Raw genomic sequence first — 20,566 nt, 5'->3', positions numbered from 1 at the left:
TTTCCCTGTAGATATTTAAAATGCTTTATTCCTTAGAATGTTAATGTTCACAACCTCCCTCTTCCCTTCTAAGTTTTTTTTTAAAGTACATGAACACTGTACCCTTAAAAAGCACCAGGCATCTTAAACCTTTATAACACTCACAGTTGAACCTCCCATAAGTCACTTACAGGAGGTGGTTGCTTACCAGGGCTTAGACCATATTGGGTGAAAAGTTTGCCTCACTAGCATATGGTAACTGCAGAGACATACCCCATGCATCAATAACGCAAATGGAACAAGTCTCATGATGATTACAATTTGAATCTTTAATGTCTAAACGTTAGGGGGAACTGACATGAACTAATAAAGATTGGATTGCTAGCCTTGAATTTGACAATACCTTATTATCCCATTTCTGCTATATTATCTGTCAAGGTCATTTACAGGGGGGTAAAAACAAAAGAAAATTTCAAAATTTTAGCTCTAAAAGTGGTTGTGGTCACTTATGAGAGGTGGTCACTTACAAGCGTTTCCAAATATAGTGATTTGACTTGGTTGCTTACGAGAGGTGGTCACAACCAGAGGTTCAACTGTATTACAGTTGTTATTGACAGAGTCTTGTAGTGACCTCTGATCTGTAGTTTGGACCCCCTGTAAGCAAACACCAGTTTGGCATAATAATAATTATTATATAAAATGTGAAAACTGCAAAAGTACAAGAACAATATTTAGAATAGATAAAAAACATATTGATAACAGCTTACCTGTATTGCCAGGTGAGCTTCTCTGAGTTTTTCCAACAGCAACATTCGTTTAGTTTCACTCTCATCAAGGGAACTTTTTAGACTCCTTTCATACATCTTTGAAGAATTCTGGTGATGTTCCTTGGAGTTTAACTCCATACTCACAGGGCTAGATTTTACATCAAAAGGACTTTCTAATCCCAAGGCAGCTGAATAATTGGCAGCATTACCATTTCTTGATGCTGTAACACTTTGCACTGCCTCATCACTTTGAGGATTCGTTTTTGATGAGTACCCACTATCAGTAAGGAACATCTGGCTTGTCCTGCTTGCATGCTCATTTGGCCAATGGTTTGATGTCAGACCACAAGTCTTTGGTAAGGTATCTACTGGTAAATTGAGAGTCTTCCTCAGAGTCCTCACTTCTAGGCCTATGCTACTATAGGATTGGCCAAATTCATCCTGCAAAAAAAGGCAGGGTAAACAGTAATGAATTATGCATTACCAACTTACTCAAATGCAGTGCTGCTTTGTATCTATGGCATCGGCAAAACTCACAACCTGACAGAGTGTCGGACAGTAACCTGCCATGGACTAACATCCCATCCAGGTGGGAATAACAAAACCCCTAGCCACTTATTACAGAAACCAGAATTAAGTGCAGAGAACTATGAGCTAGTTGGGCTCAAAAGGCTTTCAGTCTTCTCCTTTTCAGGCGATAACCGGTAAAATTTACCGCCTGTAGCACCACTCATTACTGCCTAAAATCCCTTGGAATTCTTAAAAATTTGACAGGTAAAAGAACAAAAATATAGTTGTTTCATCGACGTAATCGGTAGTTTATCCTTGTAAGAGAATAAATAATCAGATTTAATAGATAAACTGTGCAGGCTATGGTTTGTAAGTACTACAGTGTATCTGTGGCTTTCGAAATTCGAGGCAAGATCTGCAAATTTTTGGCAGGCTTTCCGCCACAATTCCATCATGGCAGACATCATTTCTTTGCACGTGCATCAGTAGTTGTTTATGTTCAGTTTCACAATGAAGCGACAACGAACATTGTTATCATTTCTCTCCGTCAGCAATGGCAAGAAGTCACAAATGGAAACAGTTACATGTAAAGTAATTTTAGATGTTACAAGTACTTTGTTTTGCAAGCAATGTGGGGAAATCAGTTCCATGAACTTCCCACCTAACTATCGGCTTTAGAAAACTGGTGTTGCTAAATTGACCAACATTAACGTGTGCAGATCGAAAACTTCATCTTTGTCACAAAATGCTCCACATTCTGGTCAAAAGTGTTTAAAATCTATTTTCAGACAACGTTTTGAGAGAATCCTTGACAATAAAATCCTTCCAGAATGTGAATGAAAACAATATGCAGCGATTTCGTTTGGCTTTGAGAGACGACTGCTGATTTTGTAGTGACACTTCATGTACATGTAAGCATTGCAAGGATATCCCGGAAGTGGCTTTTGCCTATTTTTCTGTGACTTAATACTCACACAAACTACGTAGCAATGAGGGTAAAACTTGTATCTGTAAAGGTTTAATTTAAGGTCGGCGCTGAAGTTGACAAGAATGTGGGGCAAATTTCAATTCCATGTAATGTACAGAGCAGACCTAGTAAACAAGGCTGCGATTCACCTGATTGCTTTACCGGTTTAAAATGCTCTTTTACCTGTACTGAAAACAAGGGAGAACCCTGGGCTTCACTTTTTTATGTGATTAATTAAGAATACACGTACACTTTAACTCTTCACTGGCACTTAAAATGCAGTGCTTTTGTATTCAGAGAACTATTTTCTGTCAGTTCCAGATTATTTACTTGTAGAATTCTGCTGGATTTAGAATTATTCATTTGCTACTTGCAAAGTAGCCTGTAAGAGCAGATAGGTTTTCCTGCAAATTCAACAGTTTATAAAATTAAACTGTATCTGGTGAGATATATCAGGCTAATCCTACATGCAGTAGTATACAGAATGCAGTATGCAGAATGGGTTTCAATAAGTTTTTTAGCAGGTGGGCATCAGGGCATGACAACCGGACAGAAAAAATGCCAAGCTAAGGGGGTGCAGGGGCATACCCCCCCTCTCCCCAACAAGAAAATTTGGAGCACAAAATCAGTACCATTTAATTGCCTACTGGAGATCATTGTCTAGTTAACTAAAATTTAGTCATATTTTGACACCATTGATCAACTGATAAATCAGTTTTCATAATGTCCTTCTGATCATATAAAAAGACGGTATCACAAAAAATTTATCTTCAGTATTCCATAAATACAGGCTTTGATAGGTTTCTAGCAAAATCAAACTCCCAAGATTTTTTTAATTCTCTTCTTTAGGAGAATGATGAAACCAAGTATGGTATTATTTTCAGTACGAACAGATTATATATTTTTGTTTGCTGTCTATAGCAAAATGAAACTTGAAACTCGAATCAGCGGGGATGAAATTGGTCATGTGCTAGGCAACCAGTAAAAAGCAAACTGATTGAGATCACTACAGATCTAAAATCTTGTCACTTTCCAGGGCCAGTTGGGCCAGGCTGAGAAATAGTTGTATTCTTCCTTCACACTTTATAGACGAAGAGCTGGAAACAGAAAAAAAAGAACATTCCCAAGTATACTGTGTTTTTGAAACTATTTTGCTATTTTCGCTGAACAATTATAGCAACAAACCTCTGCAGTAATTGGATTTCATGGTCAATTTCAGATCATTTACTCTTACGGGGAAATGCGGAAGTTCATATATACAAATGTAATATAATAAATTATGTGAAAAATGGAATCAATTTGTATGTGTTTGCAACTGGTGTGATGTAGAGTAGATGACTCATTCACTCACCACTATGACAGCTACATGTACAGTGTATGAGGCTTTTTGTTCTTTGAGAAGAAACAAACTTAAAATGTAGCCACCCCTTAGAGACTTTCGCACTTGCTATATAAAAAGAATGCAGCATTTTAAAATTTATCCATTATGACACTTTGCTGGCACTTGTCATGGTCTGCGGCTACCAGGAGTTTCATTAACATTTTCAGCAGGATGGCAACTAGTTTAACTTTTCACAGCCAGGCAAAACTTTTGAATTGAAATTCTTTTTAAGAGAAACTTTCCCTTAAATGGTCAAGTCTAAGCAGACAAAATCATCCTCATAGCCAGTTAATTTGCCTGGTGCCCAACCCTTAATGAAAACTCTGGGTTACTCAACGACCTACAAGTTAGGCTGGATCAATTCTAGAGGTCACTTTAAAATTTCTTGACGAAGGATTCAGTGTTAATTTCACCTTTCTTTGACGACCGCTTTGCACTTTTATTAAAATTTTAGCACATGACATGTCTCAAAAAGGTTCAAGAGGGCTTTCACTCAGATCCTTGATATTGTAGCATTTGATCAATTATGTTAGCGAAAAAAACATGAATTATTGATTTGCATAAGATTCCCATCACCGTATATCGTCTTACTCAAGCATTAGATAAACAAATCATCAACAGCTGCCCTTAGCAAACACTGGAAAAAAAAAAAGACGTACATGTAACTTAACCAAAATATCCAGGCGGTTTCTACAGTTTTAGTTAATTAAAGGGAAATTTAAGCTAAGCTTATCCCCGGGCTTATCGAGCGCTGATTAAAATTTAACGTCCAATCTCAAAACAATCAAGCAAAAGGTAGGCTTAGAAGCTTAAATTATAAATGAGCGACTGGTAAATATAAACTTAAGTTAATTGGATCGATTTCTATACACGAGAATACGATGGTCTGTTTTGAAATTATACTAAATAACTAGCATAAACATCAGAGGTTTCAAGGCTGTTTAAAAATAAAGTTGTTTGACACCTGCGGACAAGTGCTTACCTCTAAGTTTGTATCTGTTAGACTTAAAAGATCGACGCCGTTGTTGACAAATGGCGCCTTAGAAGAGGAATACAAGTGATGCACTTTGGTGGGTATTGACGCCGAGAACCTACTGTCCAGTGCATTATTCCTGCTTGATTTAAACAGCTGATCAGGGTTCATTATTGATTCGTACCATTTCCCTTCAGTGTCCTCGTACATCCAAGTTTAGATGATTGCTGTCGTTGCTAAGAGTACAAGCGTCCTCCACAGCGCTATCTGCATCCCGCCGCATTATGCTCCAAGTTCACTGTCCCATAGCGTTTGATTCCTGCACTGCCAAGCAAAGACATAGCGAGGTACAAAGTTGACCCATGTCGCCAGGAAATAAAATCTTCTCCTTGGCTATGCAACGTTTCCAGATCTAGACAAAAGTAAGAGACAAAGGGAAGGCACTTTTTGCGACACTGTTTCCCGGTTAAAGCCGGGAATGGAGCCCCAGATTCTTTTGGTCAGCAAGAATAATAGAATTTGTCTATCTAGTGTATGTAAGCTAACATGGAATGTCTAGAGGGTTGGGGAATAGCTGGATGTTGAATGCTCTTATTCAGAGGCGGATCCAGGGGAGGGGTTGATGGGGTTGCAACCCCCCCTTTGAGCAGCATTTTTTTTTTGGTTATTTTGTTTTATTCTTCCTACAAATAATAGAATAAAATTGTTTTTTACAAAGTTGTTTCACTTCCACCATTAGACTGCTTTTCAAGTTTTGAAAAGATACTAGGCTGATTTAGCAAGAGAACGGGAACGTCACTTGACGACGGCGCGCGTAGTATAAATACCCAAATATGGTTAAATTAGAACAGAATCTAGGTTATTCCGCGCGCCCTGCAGTCGTCATCTGACCATATTTGGTTATTTGTACTGCGCGCGCCGTCGTCAAGTGACGTTCCCGTTCTCTTGCTAAATCAGCCTAATGTACATTTCGCGACTGCTGTGGAGGATATTACTTGCAAGAAGGTCGTATCAGGATCACGTCATCAGACAGGATCAGATATAACAGGCGACATGAACAGGTGAAATTCATTCAAACGTAAACGAGTGGGATTGGGACCAAGCGAATGTTTGAGTATTGTTGAAGTGTGTTCAACGTTGGACGGAAAATGAAGAAAATAACAGATTTTTATACAAAGAAATCAGGTAAGTTCGTGGTTCAGAACAAAGAAATATTAGACCTTGCTGAGAAACTGGGAATCGTTGAAGCTATTCTCAGAAAGACAAGCATACAGAGGAATCGCTCAAACATTCCCAGTTCTAGTCCAATTGATCATTACAAAAAATCTGTGGCTATTCCCATTCTTGATTCCCTAATTAGTCAAATGCAAGACCGATTTTCTGACGAGGATCGCCACGCCCGTCACTTGCTTTATCTAGTACCCTCAATCCTCGTTAAAAACACCCTGGAGCTATCTGAGGCAACAGAAGGCATGCTGTTCTGGGAGAATGACCATCCATTTCCCAAATCCCTTGGGAATGAGCTGCGAAGATGGCAAACGATGTGGCAGTCAGCAGAGAAGGAACTTCCAAGCAATCTTCTATTAGCACTTGGCGCGTGTGACGAGGATGCTTTTCCAAACATCCATCGTCTTCTGCTCATTGCGTGAACCCTACCAATCAGTAGTGCGGAAGCTGAGCGGTCCTTTTCGCTCATGAAACAGATCAAAACCTGCACCAGATCAACGATGTCTGAAGAGCGCTTTTCAGATCTCGCTGTTATTGCTATGCATTACCCTGAGAGATTCGGGGTAGACGAGATATGCGAGGCCTTTGTAAAAGCTCATCCTAGAAGACTATTTCAGGCTACGTTGTTTGATTAATGAGGTATGTAGAGAAACGACAAATAACTATTGATGATACTGCTGTCCCTTTCAATCATGCATTATTATTTTTGGGTTCCTGGCTGAGAAATAAGATAAATTCCAGATTCTATATCATGCCTTCACAACTCTTTTGAAGTCTCGGGAATGCTGCAAAAGGCGTTTTAGAGGGAAAAATAGGAAACATGATTTTTTGGGGGGGAGGGGCATGGCTCCGGACCCCTTAAGAGCTCGTGCCAGAGGTACGGGGCCGTAACTCGCCTTCCACACCATTGGCGTTAAAGGTTACTACAATAGTGTACAACCGCCCCCTTTCAGAAATTCCTGGATCCGCCCCTGTTATCTGTTATCATCATGGCATTCATCTATGAAGTACATGTTAAATTTAAGTTTTCTATCACAGTTAAGTTTTGATTTTGATTCTATGATGTTCGTTTTCCTCTGGTCAGTTAACTTTTGAGAACTTTTTTAAGTTTATCCAAGTCAATAAATTATTACCTTGACTAGGGATAAATTGAGAAAAAGGTAACTAACTCGAAGACAAGAAATCACATATACTTAAAATAATAATAAACAAAATAACTGAGATCAAACTACAACATAATCTGATCCCTGGCCCTAACCTCGACCCCGTTTGACTCAGAAGGCCGCGGGGATCTGAGGACAAAATGCTCTCCCTACCATACACAGTGACTTTTTTGTTGCCTTTCCAAAGGTGCGAGGCTCATCTATTTCTTACTTCATCGTGAGCAGCTTTTGCGAGAGAATAGCTGTCCTTCATTTTACTTTCTGAGACAAGAAACAGCCTAAAATGGTAGACATGCATCGTTGTGTGATGGAAAACTAACGATTCTTTCCTTGGAAGGATTAAAATATCAAGCTGACTTCTCATCCAACGAATGTCATCTTTGACCAGACTGCTGAAATCACCAAGAGAACTAGTTCACTTTTTGGTAAAAACACAGCCATGAACTGTATACTTGTTTGAGTTGGTTCAGTCACTATGCCCACTTCTGTACGAATTGGCGAGGAGCAACTCAACCATTTGGCTTCACTAGCAAGACTTGACTACTCAATGAGCGGTCGTGTGTTTATGAAAAACCACGAAAACGCTGGAAAATGGCTGCAGCGCTGGGTTGCTCTGTACCAAAATTTTCTATTTTACTTTGAGAGTGAGGATTCAGCAAAACTTTCTGGAGTTATTTATTTGGAGCATTGCATCTGTGAGCGATTGTGTCTGACCAATCTGAAGGAGAGTGAAAACCAGGTAAGCTTTGTGAGCCCAAGGCATATTTCGAGATTTTGCATTTTCTGCTTCACTTCCTCGACACAAAAGATATTTCATTTTTACTGTTCCCCCATTTGTGAACGGTCTTTTTTCTTGTTCTCGATTTGTTTTTATTACAGAACCCTTTCATAATATTTTTGGCCTTAAAATAAAAATAAAAAAACTCATAAATTAAAATAAAACCTCTTGAAAGAGTGCCGAAGTGGTTTTCACCTTGCTTCAAAGTTAGCTTTTGCATGATCAGCTGACACCTTAATCACGAGTTGAGGAAAGACTTATTTCAGCAATTTTTGTACGCTATCTAAATATTTCCCTTCAAACCCGTTTTTAATATTACAGGAAATACAGAATTCAAGTATTGTGTGGGCGATGCATGTGATATGATGCGCACTTTTAGCTCCTGGCTAAATTTGTCAACATAATACAGATCAGCACACGAAATCAATTTAATAACAACTCTGCCATGAATATATTTATCTTTTGTGTCGTTCAGCTTGGTCGATCTTCATTTTACATTGAGTACCTAAGTTTTTCCCATTACTGCTTGTTTTATTTTATCCAAAGTCTTTTTCGAAACATTTTGCACACAAGAACGGTTTGACTAATTCTTTATTGACATTCGCAAATGGCTTCAAAACAAGAAGAGAGATAATTGCAATCGATTATTTATTATTCATACATAAAATGAACAAATATGCTTTTCGTCTCACTGTGAGGCCTTTGAGGTTGAATATATTTTGTTTTGGTTGCAGTGTGGTCTAAAAATTTGAATAAGAATCTAATGTGATGAACAGAGTCGATGTTTTTGGGAAGGAAATTTATTTGCAGAACCAATCGGCGAATTTCATAGGTTAATTATATAATCTCGCATTACTTTTTAGTTGTTTTTCAAGTCATGACTATAAGTTTCTTTTACCTGCCATGAAGCACATGTAGCACAATTGTGTAACTTTTTGCCAAATTGTTGATCTTCTTTTTACTGCTTAATAAGGCTGGCCAAAAAGTAGTTACCTGCAAGCAATTTAATTTGGTTGAGAACTGATAATGTCAAACCGTATGAGACGTTTTAGAATTTAACAACCATTGGTATTTACGTCTTGATCAGAACTTTGTATTTCAGTCTATATCATAGCTTGAGTGGGGTGTTTAGGCAAGCCTATATTCATTCATTCATTTATTCTGTTTATTTGCCTTTTTACTTAATATACAGTATTTATAAATGTTTTAATGTGAGGCAAGGTGACCTCTAGAAACCATCAGGTACTGGATTATCCAATTTCAATTATTGTCAGTTCAAATGATTATCAAGAGGATATTGTTACATAATTTAACAAAATTATCCCAGCTTGCACTTCACAAAATCTACAGACACCAGTATGGATGACTCGTGTAATGGCATAAGAGCATGAGCATTAATTCAAATTTAAGATCGTAGTTAAATTAATTTGACAATGACTTAAGAGCAGCTTCGCCTAAATATCAACTAGACTTGGAAATAGCGAAAATATCGAATTTCTTCCAACTCGCCCAGAATGAAGCCCTACGGGCACTAGTTACAAAAATATTGTTTTAAGGTTACAGTATACCTTCGGGTCGGGAATTTTCTTCAAATTTGGATTTTTGGGTCAAAGTAGTGGTCGAAGAACGATCTCATATTTCCGAAAAAAATTTTTGAAAAAGGCTAAATATTGGCGGAGAAATGGCGATTTTACGTTTACGTCGGAAGTAAAAGTTTACCTCTTGATTGACAGCCCTATGGCGCGTATGCAATCAACCGAGACGATTTTCGCGGGAATTACCTGTATGGATGTCACGAATTGACTACTCAGTCGATCAGCATTGTTGTTCTGACTACCCAGCATTTTTGGTATTAGGTGTAACTCTACTAAGTTATAAGTAAACATAGACCACGTTAAAAACATGGACCAGTTCGAAAAAGCGAAAACAGCAAAGAACGAATGAAAATACATCAATGAGTGAAGAAGCGAAAGTTCGCCACGCGAATGAAGCTATAGCTATCGTATAAGGCGGGCAAAATATTCATGGTAAGAGAAAAGAAAGGTTCTGTAAAAATTTCGGAACTTGACAGCAATAACAGGGATGTTGACAGAGACTCTTCTGATGAGTCCGATATCGACGAATCGTCAGACTCATTGAGACCATTTGAAATATCATCCATGAACAGTTGACCACACACAGTTGCTTCCCGCGCTTTCCTTTGTTTGTTTTCTTCGTTCAGCCACTCTGGCATTTGTATCCTTTTTAGTCTTCCCCATTTTGCCAGACCAACTTCAAGAAAAACCGAGCTACAGAAAATCTCTCTGCCTTTGGCGCCTTGAGTGCATTGCGAAACACAAGGGTTTTTTAGAGATTCGCACGTAAATTCCACTAGGAGGTTAACGGTAGTAAACTTTCCCTACACTGATTGGCTCCGTTTTCGGAGAACCAGTTGAAGGCGTTTGTGGGTGGAGTTTGTTTGCGAAGCAGAAGATTTTTCTTAGCGCTGTTTTCTGGAATAAATTTTCTCACTTGAAGCAGACACTTTAAAGAGTTATAACTCAAAGAGAATTTGTTCAATAGCCCTCAAATTTGGACAGTAGCTAGTTTAACAAATAAAGTACAAAAGTGTGTCTGGGAATTGTTAATTTCGAAATGCTTTTTCTTCGAGAGCGATTTTTGTACGATCACCCCATATTTTTTTAATCCTATTTCAAAAATGTTCTGTAACTTTTTACTATGCCAAAATGCAGAAGGATGTCAGATGTCAGAAGGATGTTATTTTCATTGTGAAACCAGTCTAGAACATCATGGACCAAAATAAAGACTTACTGGAATGGTGGCACTTGGCAATAAATGTGTGAAAACCTATCAAATCACTCTGGTTTATATTGCTTTCAAATGCTATGTATTGTTCGCACTTATCAATGTTTGCATTCCCTGGTATTCTTACTAATACAAAAGCACCGTGCAAAGAAAGTCCTTTCCAATGAGGCTAGTGAATTTTGCACTTGGGCTTGTGGATAATTGTGTCTTGTGCTTTCCTGACAGGCACCTGAAGATTTTTGGGAAATAATTTTTTTGGGAAATTAAAGGCACTATAGGAGATTAAATTATTGTATCAGTGTAATTAAATTAGTTAAACATACTAATGAGGAATTTGGGGGGCAAGTAAGAACTCTTTCAGGCTAGTTAAGAGCCCATTAACTGATTCATGCGTACGCTTGCAGGGAAAATGTCGCTTCCAGTTACTTGTGTCAGCCCAAGCACAGAAAATTTAAACAATTCAACAACTTACAAATTTGGTACATTTTAAATGTTTTTTCTTTTCTTTTCTAAGAGAAAAACAGAAAAACAAGCACAAAATAAAAATAAAAATAAAAATCCTCTCTGTGTGGCTTTTGTGTGCTTTGTTTGATCCTATCGGCCTGGTAGTGTAAACTCTACAGCTCTGATAGGGTAACTACCAATAGATATCGCAGGCACTTCCGGTTTCCTTAAATACTATTTATAAGGAAATGTGGTTTTTAGTTAAATCCATCTTTTTTCAACGAGTTACAGTTAAGCCAACATTGGAAACAAAGCTATGCATTCCTTTTGTAAAAACACACTTTTTTTTTTTAGAAAATTATGAATTTTTCAATATTTTGAAATTCTCTCAAAATCTTACCTTTTAGAAATGAAACAAAATCTATGCATAGCATAATAAAGATTAAAGCTTGGGAGCCTTTACATTTTTTCAGAATTATTAGTCACATGACCATGGTTGTTGCCTGATGATGTCATCACTGGTGTTACGGACCATGAAAAAGTTGAGACACATGAAATAACTCTGAACTAACTGAAAATGACAAGGTTATATGAGAATGAATTTTCCTTAGCAACGGCTTAGAAAGATCAGTTAATGGGCCCTAAGATCATAGTTACAGCTTGTCTGAAGGGCAAGCCCATAAATTGTTTTTCTTTGTAACCTGTATGGAAGTTTCTTTTGTCAAACAGTGTTAAATATGAAGGTGAATTAATCAACATGACATGAGCGTGGGACAAAGAAAAATTCTGAGTCCCCGACAGGAATCGAATCCATGACCTCCTGAACACTGGGCAGGCGCTCTATCCACTGAGCTACGAGAACTCAGGGAGAGCATTTCATATATGACAGGTGTCCTGCATACTACTAGGATCAACGCTATCGAAGTCATCATGAGTAGTGATAAGTTAATAAAGATGGTGAATTTTAAGCTCGGTAATGAAATGTGAAGGTGAATTAATCAACATGACACGAGCGATTTGATTCCTGTCAGGGACTTTGAATTTTTCTTTGTCCCACACTCGTGTCATGTTGATTAATTTACCTTCACATTTCATTACCGAACTTAAAATTCACCATCTTTATTAACCGATCACTACTCACGATAACTTTCATAGCGTTGATCCTAGCAGTATGCAGGACACCTGTCATATATGAACTCAGTTAAATGACCTTGCTCTCCCTGAGTTATCTTAGCTCAGTGGATAAAGTGCCCGCCCAGTGTTCGGGAGGTCATGGGTTTGATTCCTGTCGGGGACTCAGAATTTTTCTTTGTTCCACACTCGTGTCATGTTGATTAATTCACCTTCATATTTCATTACCGAGCTTAAAATTCAGCGTTAAATACCTTCTACAAAGCTGTACAAAGCAATTAACTGATCAGAAGATCAGCTTGTGTTTAGAATGAAAGTTATCTCACTGGTCCTTGATATACTGCATTCATATCATGTTATTTTATTCAAATTTTTGCAAAAATATGCAGCTTGATTTTGGGTCACAATAGCAGTGATAAAACTGACAATTATTTTTCTTTTTAATTCAAGAATTGTTTTAGTATCAGTGTACCAACTGGGGATGGACATCAACAGTTCATACTAAGAGCAAACAGTAATCAGGAGTGCACAGCATGGATTGAAGCTATCATGAAATCCAGGTAACTTAACTAATATGTGTTATCAATCTAAATTATATGTATTCATGGAGGTGGTCTAAACAATTGCCCTCGCATGCTTTAGCAAGAATTTTATGCCTGATAGTGCCATTCTCCACATACAAATATATAGCTGAGAACTGTCAGAAAATTATACTTAACAATATTTTTTCCCTTTTCCACTCTTCTTCTTCAAATATTTTTTATTGTGTTGATCTTTCATTATTGTGGAGCTGCGACGATCCATGTGAATTGAATCTGACCCAGTGTTTGCACAATGTATATAGATAGCCTTCTTTTAGAAAGTAATTTGAAAGCGTATGTCAGGTACCTAGCTGGAGACCGAAATCATACATATTCTAAGTGATTTCCTGAGGTGCTCGAGTATCTAGGGGGTCCAGAGGCAGGCCCTTCTTCCAGAAAAAATGATTGAAAGTTTTATGCTGGGGTAGAGTACTATTCTATGTTGTCATTACCAATGCCACCTGTTCAGGTAAATGAGTCCATACTTCTTTAGGCAACTTAGGTATGGTTGGATGTTCTTGCTTGGAAGAATGAAAACTGCTGTACACATTTACTTTGACACATAATCATATAATATAGGTCAGCACAGGCTTTTTGCCAGAATTTGAAACCTGCCCATCCAAAATGTGCTAAAGGGCCTGCTCAAATGGGTAATTTATAAGGCAACATATGAAAAATTATAAAACTGTCAATTTTCTTCAGAAAGTGGCCGTCAACAGGACACCTGGACAACCATCTGGCTAAAAGCCTAGGTCTGCATAGTTTACAAACAAGTGAAACTTCCAAGTCTGCAGAGTAATTATGTCATTTGATACTTGTCCAAGTTGTCCATGGTAACAAAAGAAGAACAATAAAAAATATATTAGTTTGGGACCACATGAAGTGTCAGTAGTTCCGTAATAGTGGGAGTCCTTAATAGATGAGGGAGTTGTTCCCACACATGACTTTGTAGTTTCAGCCAGGGATGTACTGCTTCTGTCCATTATAGTGAGGTGTCCATTATAGTGAGGTGTCCATTATAGTGAGGTGTCCATTATAGTGAGGTGTCCATTATAGCAAAGTGTCTGCAAGGTGAGAGTTGACTGTACACTGAAGAGTGTAAAGGGGTACTCTGACACAACTGGGGAAGTATCTCTGAGATGCCATCAACACACACCCAATGCCCTGTTGCAGCTCAATGTAAAAGAAATTTTACTCAATGTATCATTTTACATATTAAGACAATATTTTACGGTAGCATTATTTTGTGGTTTTGGTATAGTTTTGCTGAGTTACAATCAGAGAAGGAAGAGCTGGAAAAGAAGTACATCCATGTGCTGCAGATTCTGGAGAGCGAGAAGACTGCTAAATGGCAGTTGCTTCAACAGTGTGAGGAGCAGGCAGCATTAGTGTCAAGCCTAAAAACTGAGGTACACCATTTGAACTTAATGTTTCTATAAACTGACCCATGTCAGGTAAGGGATGGTGACTCAAATACAGCTGCTTGTTGAAGAACTGGTGTGAAGCTAAGAAATCAACAGTGATAAGCTGTAGTACTAACAAAAGCCATCAGTGAAAAAAATAAGATTGTAACAATAACATTGCAGTGTACTGAATGGCCAAATGAATATCAATTATTTTGTTTGTGAATCACATGCTGAAACTTTTGTCCTTAAGTTCTTGTGAGCTTATGCACATGTCTTGTAAAGACATGTGCAGTCTGTTCTGTAGTGAACGATGGTGGTAAGCAGATAGATTATGGGGACACAGAACTTGGTGTTGTTTCGTAATTTGCAAATAATATTATTGTCACCACATTTGAAACACTACACTTTTCTATATCCAGTTGGCAGCATGTCAAGTACATGGTGATTCATCATCAGATTTTTTTATTGCATTGTGATGCTCAGTTTTAACCAGAACTGGCTGGAACTTGTTTAAGGTTACTTCCCACCTTCACGGGTGTCCTTTGGGAAAAAATTCATACGCCCGCCAGTTTCAATGAAACCCCCAACAAACTATATATCAGAAGAAAGCTTAGTACTTAAATGTACTTTACTATAAAAATAAAATTTAAGTGAGTTTTTCTTTTTAAAAGTGTCAGGAGCCAGTAAGGCGTGAAAGGACCTAAAGGTTCTTTCTAAGGAATTTATTGGGTATCGGATGCTGCCACACGAGCAAAATGGCTGCACAGTCTTATTTACAAGGCATCAGTCAACAAAAGTGTTTTGGACTTTTTTGATATTCTGATTGGTTGTCTAGATATTGGCATCTAAAGTTGGAGTAGCTAAAAATGTGCAAGACGTGTTGCATAAATGGACTCCACAGGATAAATATGTTTAATAAACATCCAAATTTCTCGACACCCTTTCATTTGTCATTATCCCTGGAATGTTCTGGCAAAATTTCATGGAAATCTGTCAAATCTGCATACCCTATAAATTCGCTCAAAGTGGATGTATTCCTCCAGAAATAGCATGCAAGATTTTAGCTCATAAAGGTTTGTGAACAACTCGTGCCATGCCAGGAGATTATCTCGCCTTATGAAACTGCAAACCAACGGAACGACAGGACCTCCTAGCATCAATGACAATGGATCAGGATTTCCTGGGAAAAGCATCACACTGCAACACGTTTTCTATCTCACTGTCACATTGAAGAGAAAGAGACTAAAACAGGCAAAGTAGCCAAAGACAAAAGAACAAATGCGTGATATAAACAATATCAAATAACATGATATACGAGCTCCAAGATAAGCGTTTGCTGCCAAAATTCCCCCCGGCAGAACCATCCGTTCAAGTGATTATGACACCTTTCTGGTTTATTAACATTATTTGAAAATATGTTTTTTTCTAATTAATGTAACTGTTCCTTTCAAAATAATCTAATCGTGACTTGTTGTTTGGTTATCACGCGAATTACTAATTAAAACAAACAATGCCCCAAGTTGGCGTTAATGGGGGAGCACTGCCTTGCGTTAGGTAAGCCTGTGCGACTTCCGGAGATTGCGTGAAACAAGAACCTCACTTATCTCCCCAGCACTACGAGCTGACTGCAAGACAGCACGTGCTGGATCGGACAAGAGTATTGGTAGCGGGCGATATTCATAGGCAACGTAGCCAAGACGCTTGGGGGAAGTCGCTGCGCAGACTTAACCGCCACCAATGCATGCGAGGCAATGCATCCCCCCAAGCAAATACGAAAAAACAAAACAAAAGAGTTAGATCGGTGAGAAATCCCCCGAAACATTAGCCATCCTGGGGGCGACCGACTCTAATGTAGATTGAGGAGTTCTAATATAAAGCTGGTAGCAATCCGAGGACCAGCGACCTAGAACTTTAATAAGCCAGTCCGGCAAGCCAGCGGCGGCTGCGACTGACGCCGCACCTATGCGAAAGCTATGGCCTTTAAGACACTGATAAGGGAGGCCGGCAACTCTAGAACTGTCCTTAAGGAGGTTCGACACCACACCCCGGGTAAGATAGCGACCTGACTGGAAGTAAAACAATGGCCCCTGTTTTGGCCTAGCTAGAAGAAAGTACTTTTGCATGGCCGCAACCGCGCAAAGGGGTGACGAGGTACCGGCTATGGTGAGGAACTGCCCTTGCCTAGATATGTCAGTTTTTGACGACTTGAGATGTACCGTCATACGCTGCGGGCTTGCCAGGTTGGGATGAAATGCTATGCAATCAGTACAAAGATCAAAGTGTTGGTTAAATTGACGAACCCCTGCGTATGTAAACTCGCTGCAACGGAGAAAGGCGAAAAACGCCAAATTAAAAGCGGCCCATATCATAGAAAAATCTCGCGGACTAAGCCATGACCGCAAGACTGGACAAATAGCTAAAAGCACCCGAGGAGTTACTGGTTGGCGACGGATGCGCTGGTCTCCCTGGTAGCGAAGAATGCCACGCAGGACTTTCTGGAGAAGGAGCTTACCCTTAAGGGGGTCGTTAAACCCTGCCGTAATGTGAAGATTACGAACGGCCGCTAGGTAGAGTTTAATAGTGCTATGACGCACTGTTCTAGCTAGATAGGATGCAAAATAAACCAGTGTCCCTTCGGAGGCAGGTAATACGTCCCCGTCTGGGCCTAGGAGGCGATTCATCAGGCAAAATTCTAGGAAGCGCTTTTCCCCACAGCTGTAAGCTCGATTTGTGTTCTTGGCAAGACCCCAGGTGGCATACGTTAGGACTTCCTCCCTCAAAGGGTCATTAGTGAAGGCGGGATGATACAAGGACTCTGGTCGGCGTCGGGAGCGAGGGCCCGGAAGCGCTGCATCTGAAAGCGGGAGAGTGCATCAGCGATCTCATTTGAAACCCCAGGGACATGGCGAGCCCGGACTACAAAGTTGTGCTGCATAGAAAGGAGCACGAGCCGCCTGACCAAGTCCATGATGCGTGGTACTTTGGAATGCCCAGAATTTATAATAGACACGACCGATATATTGTCACACCAGAATTGAAGGCGTTTCCCGGCAAGAGAGGGGTGCCACATGGCGCAAGCGACAACGATGGGAAAGAGTTCTTGCCATTCGATACTTATTCCCCGTTTTTGGTTCAAAAGCATGTGGGGAGGCCAGCGACCCTGAAACCACCTTCCCTGGAAATAGCCACCGAAGCCTATAGAGCCCGCGGCATCGGTGTAGAGCTCTAGATTCTGAACTGGGGTATGGGAAGACTCTAGAAAAAAGGAACGCCCGTTCCAGTTTAAGAGAAAAACTTTCCACATTTCCAGATCCTTAAAGAACTCCTTATTAAGCCGTATGTGGTGAAAGCGGCTTGGGACCCCCCTGGTCAAATTAATTGCCCGCTGAAGGAAGGTTCTCCCGGGCACCACCACCTTGCATGCAAACTGAAGAGTCCCAATGAGGGATTGTAACTCGACCAGGCGTACTGAGCGACGTATTTTGAAAGAATTCAACAGTTCATTAATCCTGGAGAGTTTATCCTGTGGTAAGCGGGCCTCCATGCGGATGCTGTCTAAAACAATTCCCATGAACTCAATCTCCTGAGAGGGGCCTATTGTCTTGGACGCTACGACAGGGGCCTTGAGGGACATGAACACCCGTAGCAGAGTGCTAAGGCTAGATAAACATGCCAATTTAGACCGTTCGGCAATGAAGAAGTCGTCCAGGATGTGAATAACATGCTGGAGGCCATAGTTACTTTTAAGGATCCATTCAAGCCCGTCCGACAGCTGATTGAAAAGGAACGGGGCGCTTCGAAGCCCAAAGGGTAAGTACATGTCTACATAGTATTGGGATTGCCAGTGGATACCCAGCAAGCTCCAGTCCTCCGGATGAATTGGTATCAGGCGGAAGGCTGATTTAAGATCAGTCTTGGCCATGAAGGCTCCCCTTCCCAGGGACTGGAGAATATGGATGGCATCGTCGACCCGGACATAACTAAGGGAATAGGGGTCCTTTGGAATGTAATCGTTAATGCTATCGCCCTGGGGGTAGGAGAGGTGGTAGATAGTGCGCCAGTCAGTTGAATGTTTTTTGGGAACCACGCCCACCGGGTGACACTGAAACTTGGGCAGGGGCGGGGAGTGGTAGGGACCCGCTACCCTCCCAAGAGCTACTTCCTTTTGCAGATTCAAGGAAACTACATCCGGGTGCTGTACTGCCGAAATAAGGTTAGGGGAGACCCGGTCTGAACGCGGCCCGGAGTAACCAATGCGAGCGCCCTCCTTAAGCGTACTTAGCAAATTAAAAACAAAATTACGATCAGGATGATTAGTTAACTCTAATTCTAAGCGAGAAATGACAATAGGGGAGGATACTAGTGGCTTCTGCTGGCTCCGTTGCTGCTCTACTTTACTTCTTGCTACGCTCGCTGGGCTTCGTGGTCTTGCTAGTGGGGCTGGACTGTTGCCTGGTGCAGTCTGGGGCGATGTGGTCACTGGAGTAGCAGCGGCGACACACGTGCGGGTAGCTGCAGTTGCGGCGCCGGCAACCGGAGGACTTGTTGAAGTCGAAGCACACGGTTTGGGAACGACGCGGTTTTCTGTTGAGTTCAGCAGAAGGACAGACATCCTCAGCGTGATAAGGGCTGGAGCAAACGTTGCAGTGGGGCTTAGCCAGGCCCGCGAAAGTCACCGTCCAGAGTTCGAGGTCGACCTTATCCCAGCTTAGGGATAAGTCGTACGCCGCACGGCGACGGAATTGCTGGTCGTACGATAGCCAGGCCAAGCCCTTAAATTTGGCAACCGCTCTGCTAATAATTTGCTGATATTTAATCAGCTCGAGTGCCCTACGCGGGTAGGCGGTGACGAGGACGATCATATACACCATGAACGCGTCGAGCCACTTTTGAAACGTATCGACAACTGGTTTTTTCCTTCTAACCATGGTGACAGGGGAACCCATAGGGCCTGGGGACGGGTCGTCCAAGCGGAGCTGGATTTCAGGGGTCTGGGATTGATATTGATTGTCTGGCAAAAGCAAGGCAAAGTCAATGTACTCACCCCTGAGTATCTTGTCCTCCAAGCTTTTATCTACTGGCCTCGAGAGACCCAGAGGAGAAGCCATGCCAGGAGTGAATGGGCTTGGAGTTGTTGCAGGGGGTGTACGGAACGCGGAGAATGCAGAGTGTACCGATTGTGTCACGATCGCTTCGATCGCTGAACGCTGGACGGGACTGAAGCCGGTGTCCTGTTGGGAACTTGGTACAATTGGGATGTCCGGCTCGGGATCGGACTCCAACATCTCCTCGATCGAGGACAAGGAGGCTCTGTCCGACAGGGCGCTGTCTTCCTGCTCGTGCTCGAGGCTTGATGGCACATTTCGCCTGCGTAGAAGGTTTACAGCTTCGTCAGATGGTTGCGACTCGATGGCGGTCCTTTTCGCTGAGCGCCCACGCCGAGCTTTGGGCTGAGACAGACGTTTTTGTGGCTTTCGCCGTGGTGCAGCCGCGTTACCCTGCGTAGCCCGCTTGAGACGGCTAAGTAGGTGTCCTTTAGAGCCCGTGATTGGAAGATTGAGGGCTTGTAAACGGAGTTTGAGGACTTCGCTGGAAAGCTTTGAGAGATCCTCTCCCGGGTTTGTGTTCAAAGCACGGCGTGAGCGGTGAGCCATGAAAAACAAATTTTTAACAATAGTATAGCAAGTGCTAACTGCGCTGTACAACAGAACACCAAAGTGAACTCTGAACAGTTTGTTTGAGCTTTTATAGCTAGACGCTTGTCTGCTGGGAAGGCCAGTAGAAAGAGCTGTACTACCGGACAGCTTAGCATTACACGTGTATACTCTTAGCCATGAATAGTGCTTTAATATTTTTGGCCAATGCTATCGATCGTTATAATATGCTAGAGGTAACAAAGCCATAATGTTTGAGCTAGAATACAATGTATCTCAGAGTCTGCTTGGCCTTGGGAGCTTGCCTACACAATAGCTTAATTGAAAACAACACCGCCATGAAAGGCTTACTGATTACGAGCGTCACGTTCCATTAACTATATTTTACTGACGTGACAGTAAAATTGCATATAATTTGGCCCCTTTTGAGATTTTCAATATTTTTGTTTTGTAAAGTTAAGATAAAATGACTGACTTAAATTTTGTCAAATAAAAGAAAAACAATTTTTCTGTGCCGTTGAAGGTGGGAAGTAACTTTCAACTTGCAACTGAAGATACATGTACTTTCACTCACTCTCAGTCTTTCTCTGACTCCATGTTGACATATTTGTGAAAACTAAACTGGTCAGTAAATTAGTAATTCACTGAACACTTCAAATTACATTGTAGATGTTTTCCCACTTTTCTTGCTCTCATTGGCCAATGGTACTTCACTTGAACCAGTTGAAACAGAAATAATAAATAGCTATCAAAACGTTTACAGAGATCAGAGCAAGCTTGCTTTCACTTGCCTCATTCAG

The 20,566-nt window shown here is 40.7% G+C and overlaps 3 protein-coding genes across 9 annotated transcripts in view; 1 reads left to right on the top strand and 2 right to left on the bottom strand.

Moving 5' to 3' along the window:
• LOC145503093 (uncharacterized) overlaps positions 1 to 5,312 on the bottom strand; it is a 37,473-nt gene extending 32,161 nt beyond the window's left edge. For 4 of the 5 annotated variants that reach the window (XR_014051420.1, XR_014051424.1, XM_081482540.1 and 1 more), the window contains exons 1-2: positions 4,587 to 5,311; positions 747 to 1,187 (exon numbers count right to left, since the gene is read on the bottom strand). Coding sequence is in view for 3 of the 5 variants with exons in the window: in XM_081482540.1 (XP_081338666.1) it covers positions 747 to 1,187; positions 4,587 to 4,787 (642 nt within the window). In the remaining 2 variants the exon portion in view is untranslated. Of the gene's footprint in view, positions 1 to 746; positions 1,188 to 4,586 lie in introns of all 5 variants that reach the window. The other variant, XM_081482555.1, reaches the window with a different exon arrangement.
• Positions 5,313 to 7,440: 2,128 nt separating this feature from the next.
• Positions 7,441 to 20,566, top strand: part of LOC145503079 (ras-specific guanine nucleotide-releasing factor 1-like) — a 46,026-nt gene continuing 32,900 nt past the window's right edge. The window contains exons 1-3 of one of the 3 annotated variants that reach the window (XM_081482509.1): positions 7,441 to 7,706; positions 12,576 to 12,685; positions 13,968 to 14,115. In XM_081482509.1, the coding sequence (XP_081338635.1) occupies positions 7,443 to 7,706; positions 12,576 to 12,685; positions 13,968 to 14,115 (522 nt within the window). In that variant the 5' untranslated portion in view covers positions 7,441 to 7,442. The other 2 variants (XM_081482527.1, XM_081482519.1) reach the window with 2 other exon arrangements.
• On the bottom strand, positions 15,535 to 17,757 carry LOC145503177 (uncharacterized). Its single transcript, XM_081482641.1, has 2 exons — positions 17,109 to 17,757; positions 15,535 to 16,971 (listed from the first exon to the last, which is right to left on the bottom strand). Exons 1-2 carry the CDS (start codon positions 17,744 to 17,746, stop codon positions 15,906 to 15,908), a joined length of 1,704 nt encoding a protein of 567 aa, XP_081338767.1. The 5' UTR covers positions 17,747 to 17,757; the 3' UTR covers positions 15,535 to 15,905.

Source organism: Orbicella franksi, chromosome 1 (assembly GCF_964199315.1).
Source record: "Orbicella franksi chromosome 1, jaOrbFran1.1, whole genome shotgun sequence".
NCBI classification, from domain to species: Eukaryota; Metazoa; Cnidaria; class Anthozoa; order Scleractinia; family Merulinidae; genus Orbicella; species Orbicella franksi.
Note: the sequence above shows the minus strand (reverse complement) of the source record. Positions and strands in the feature narration are given on the sequence as shown.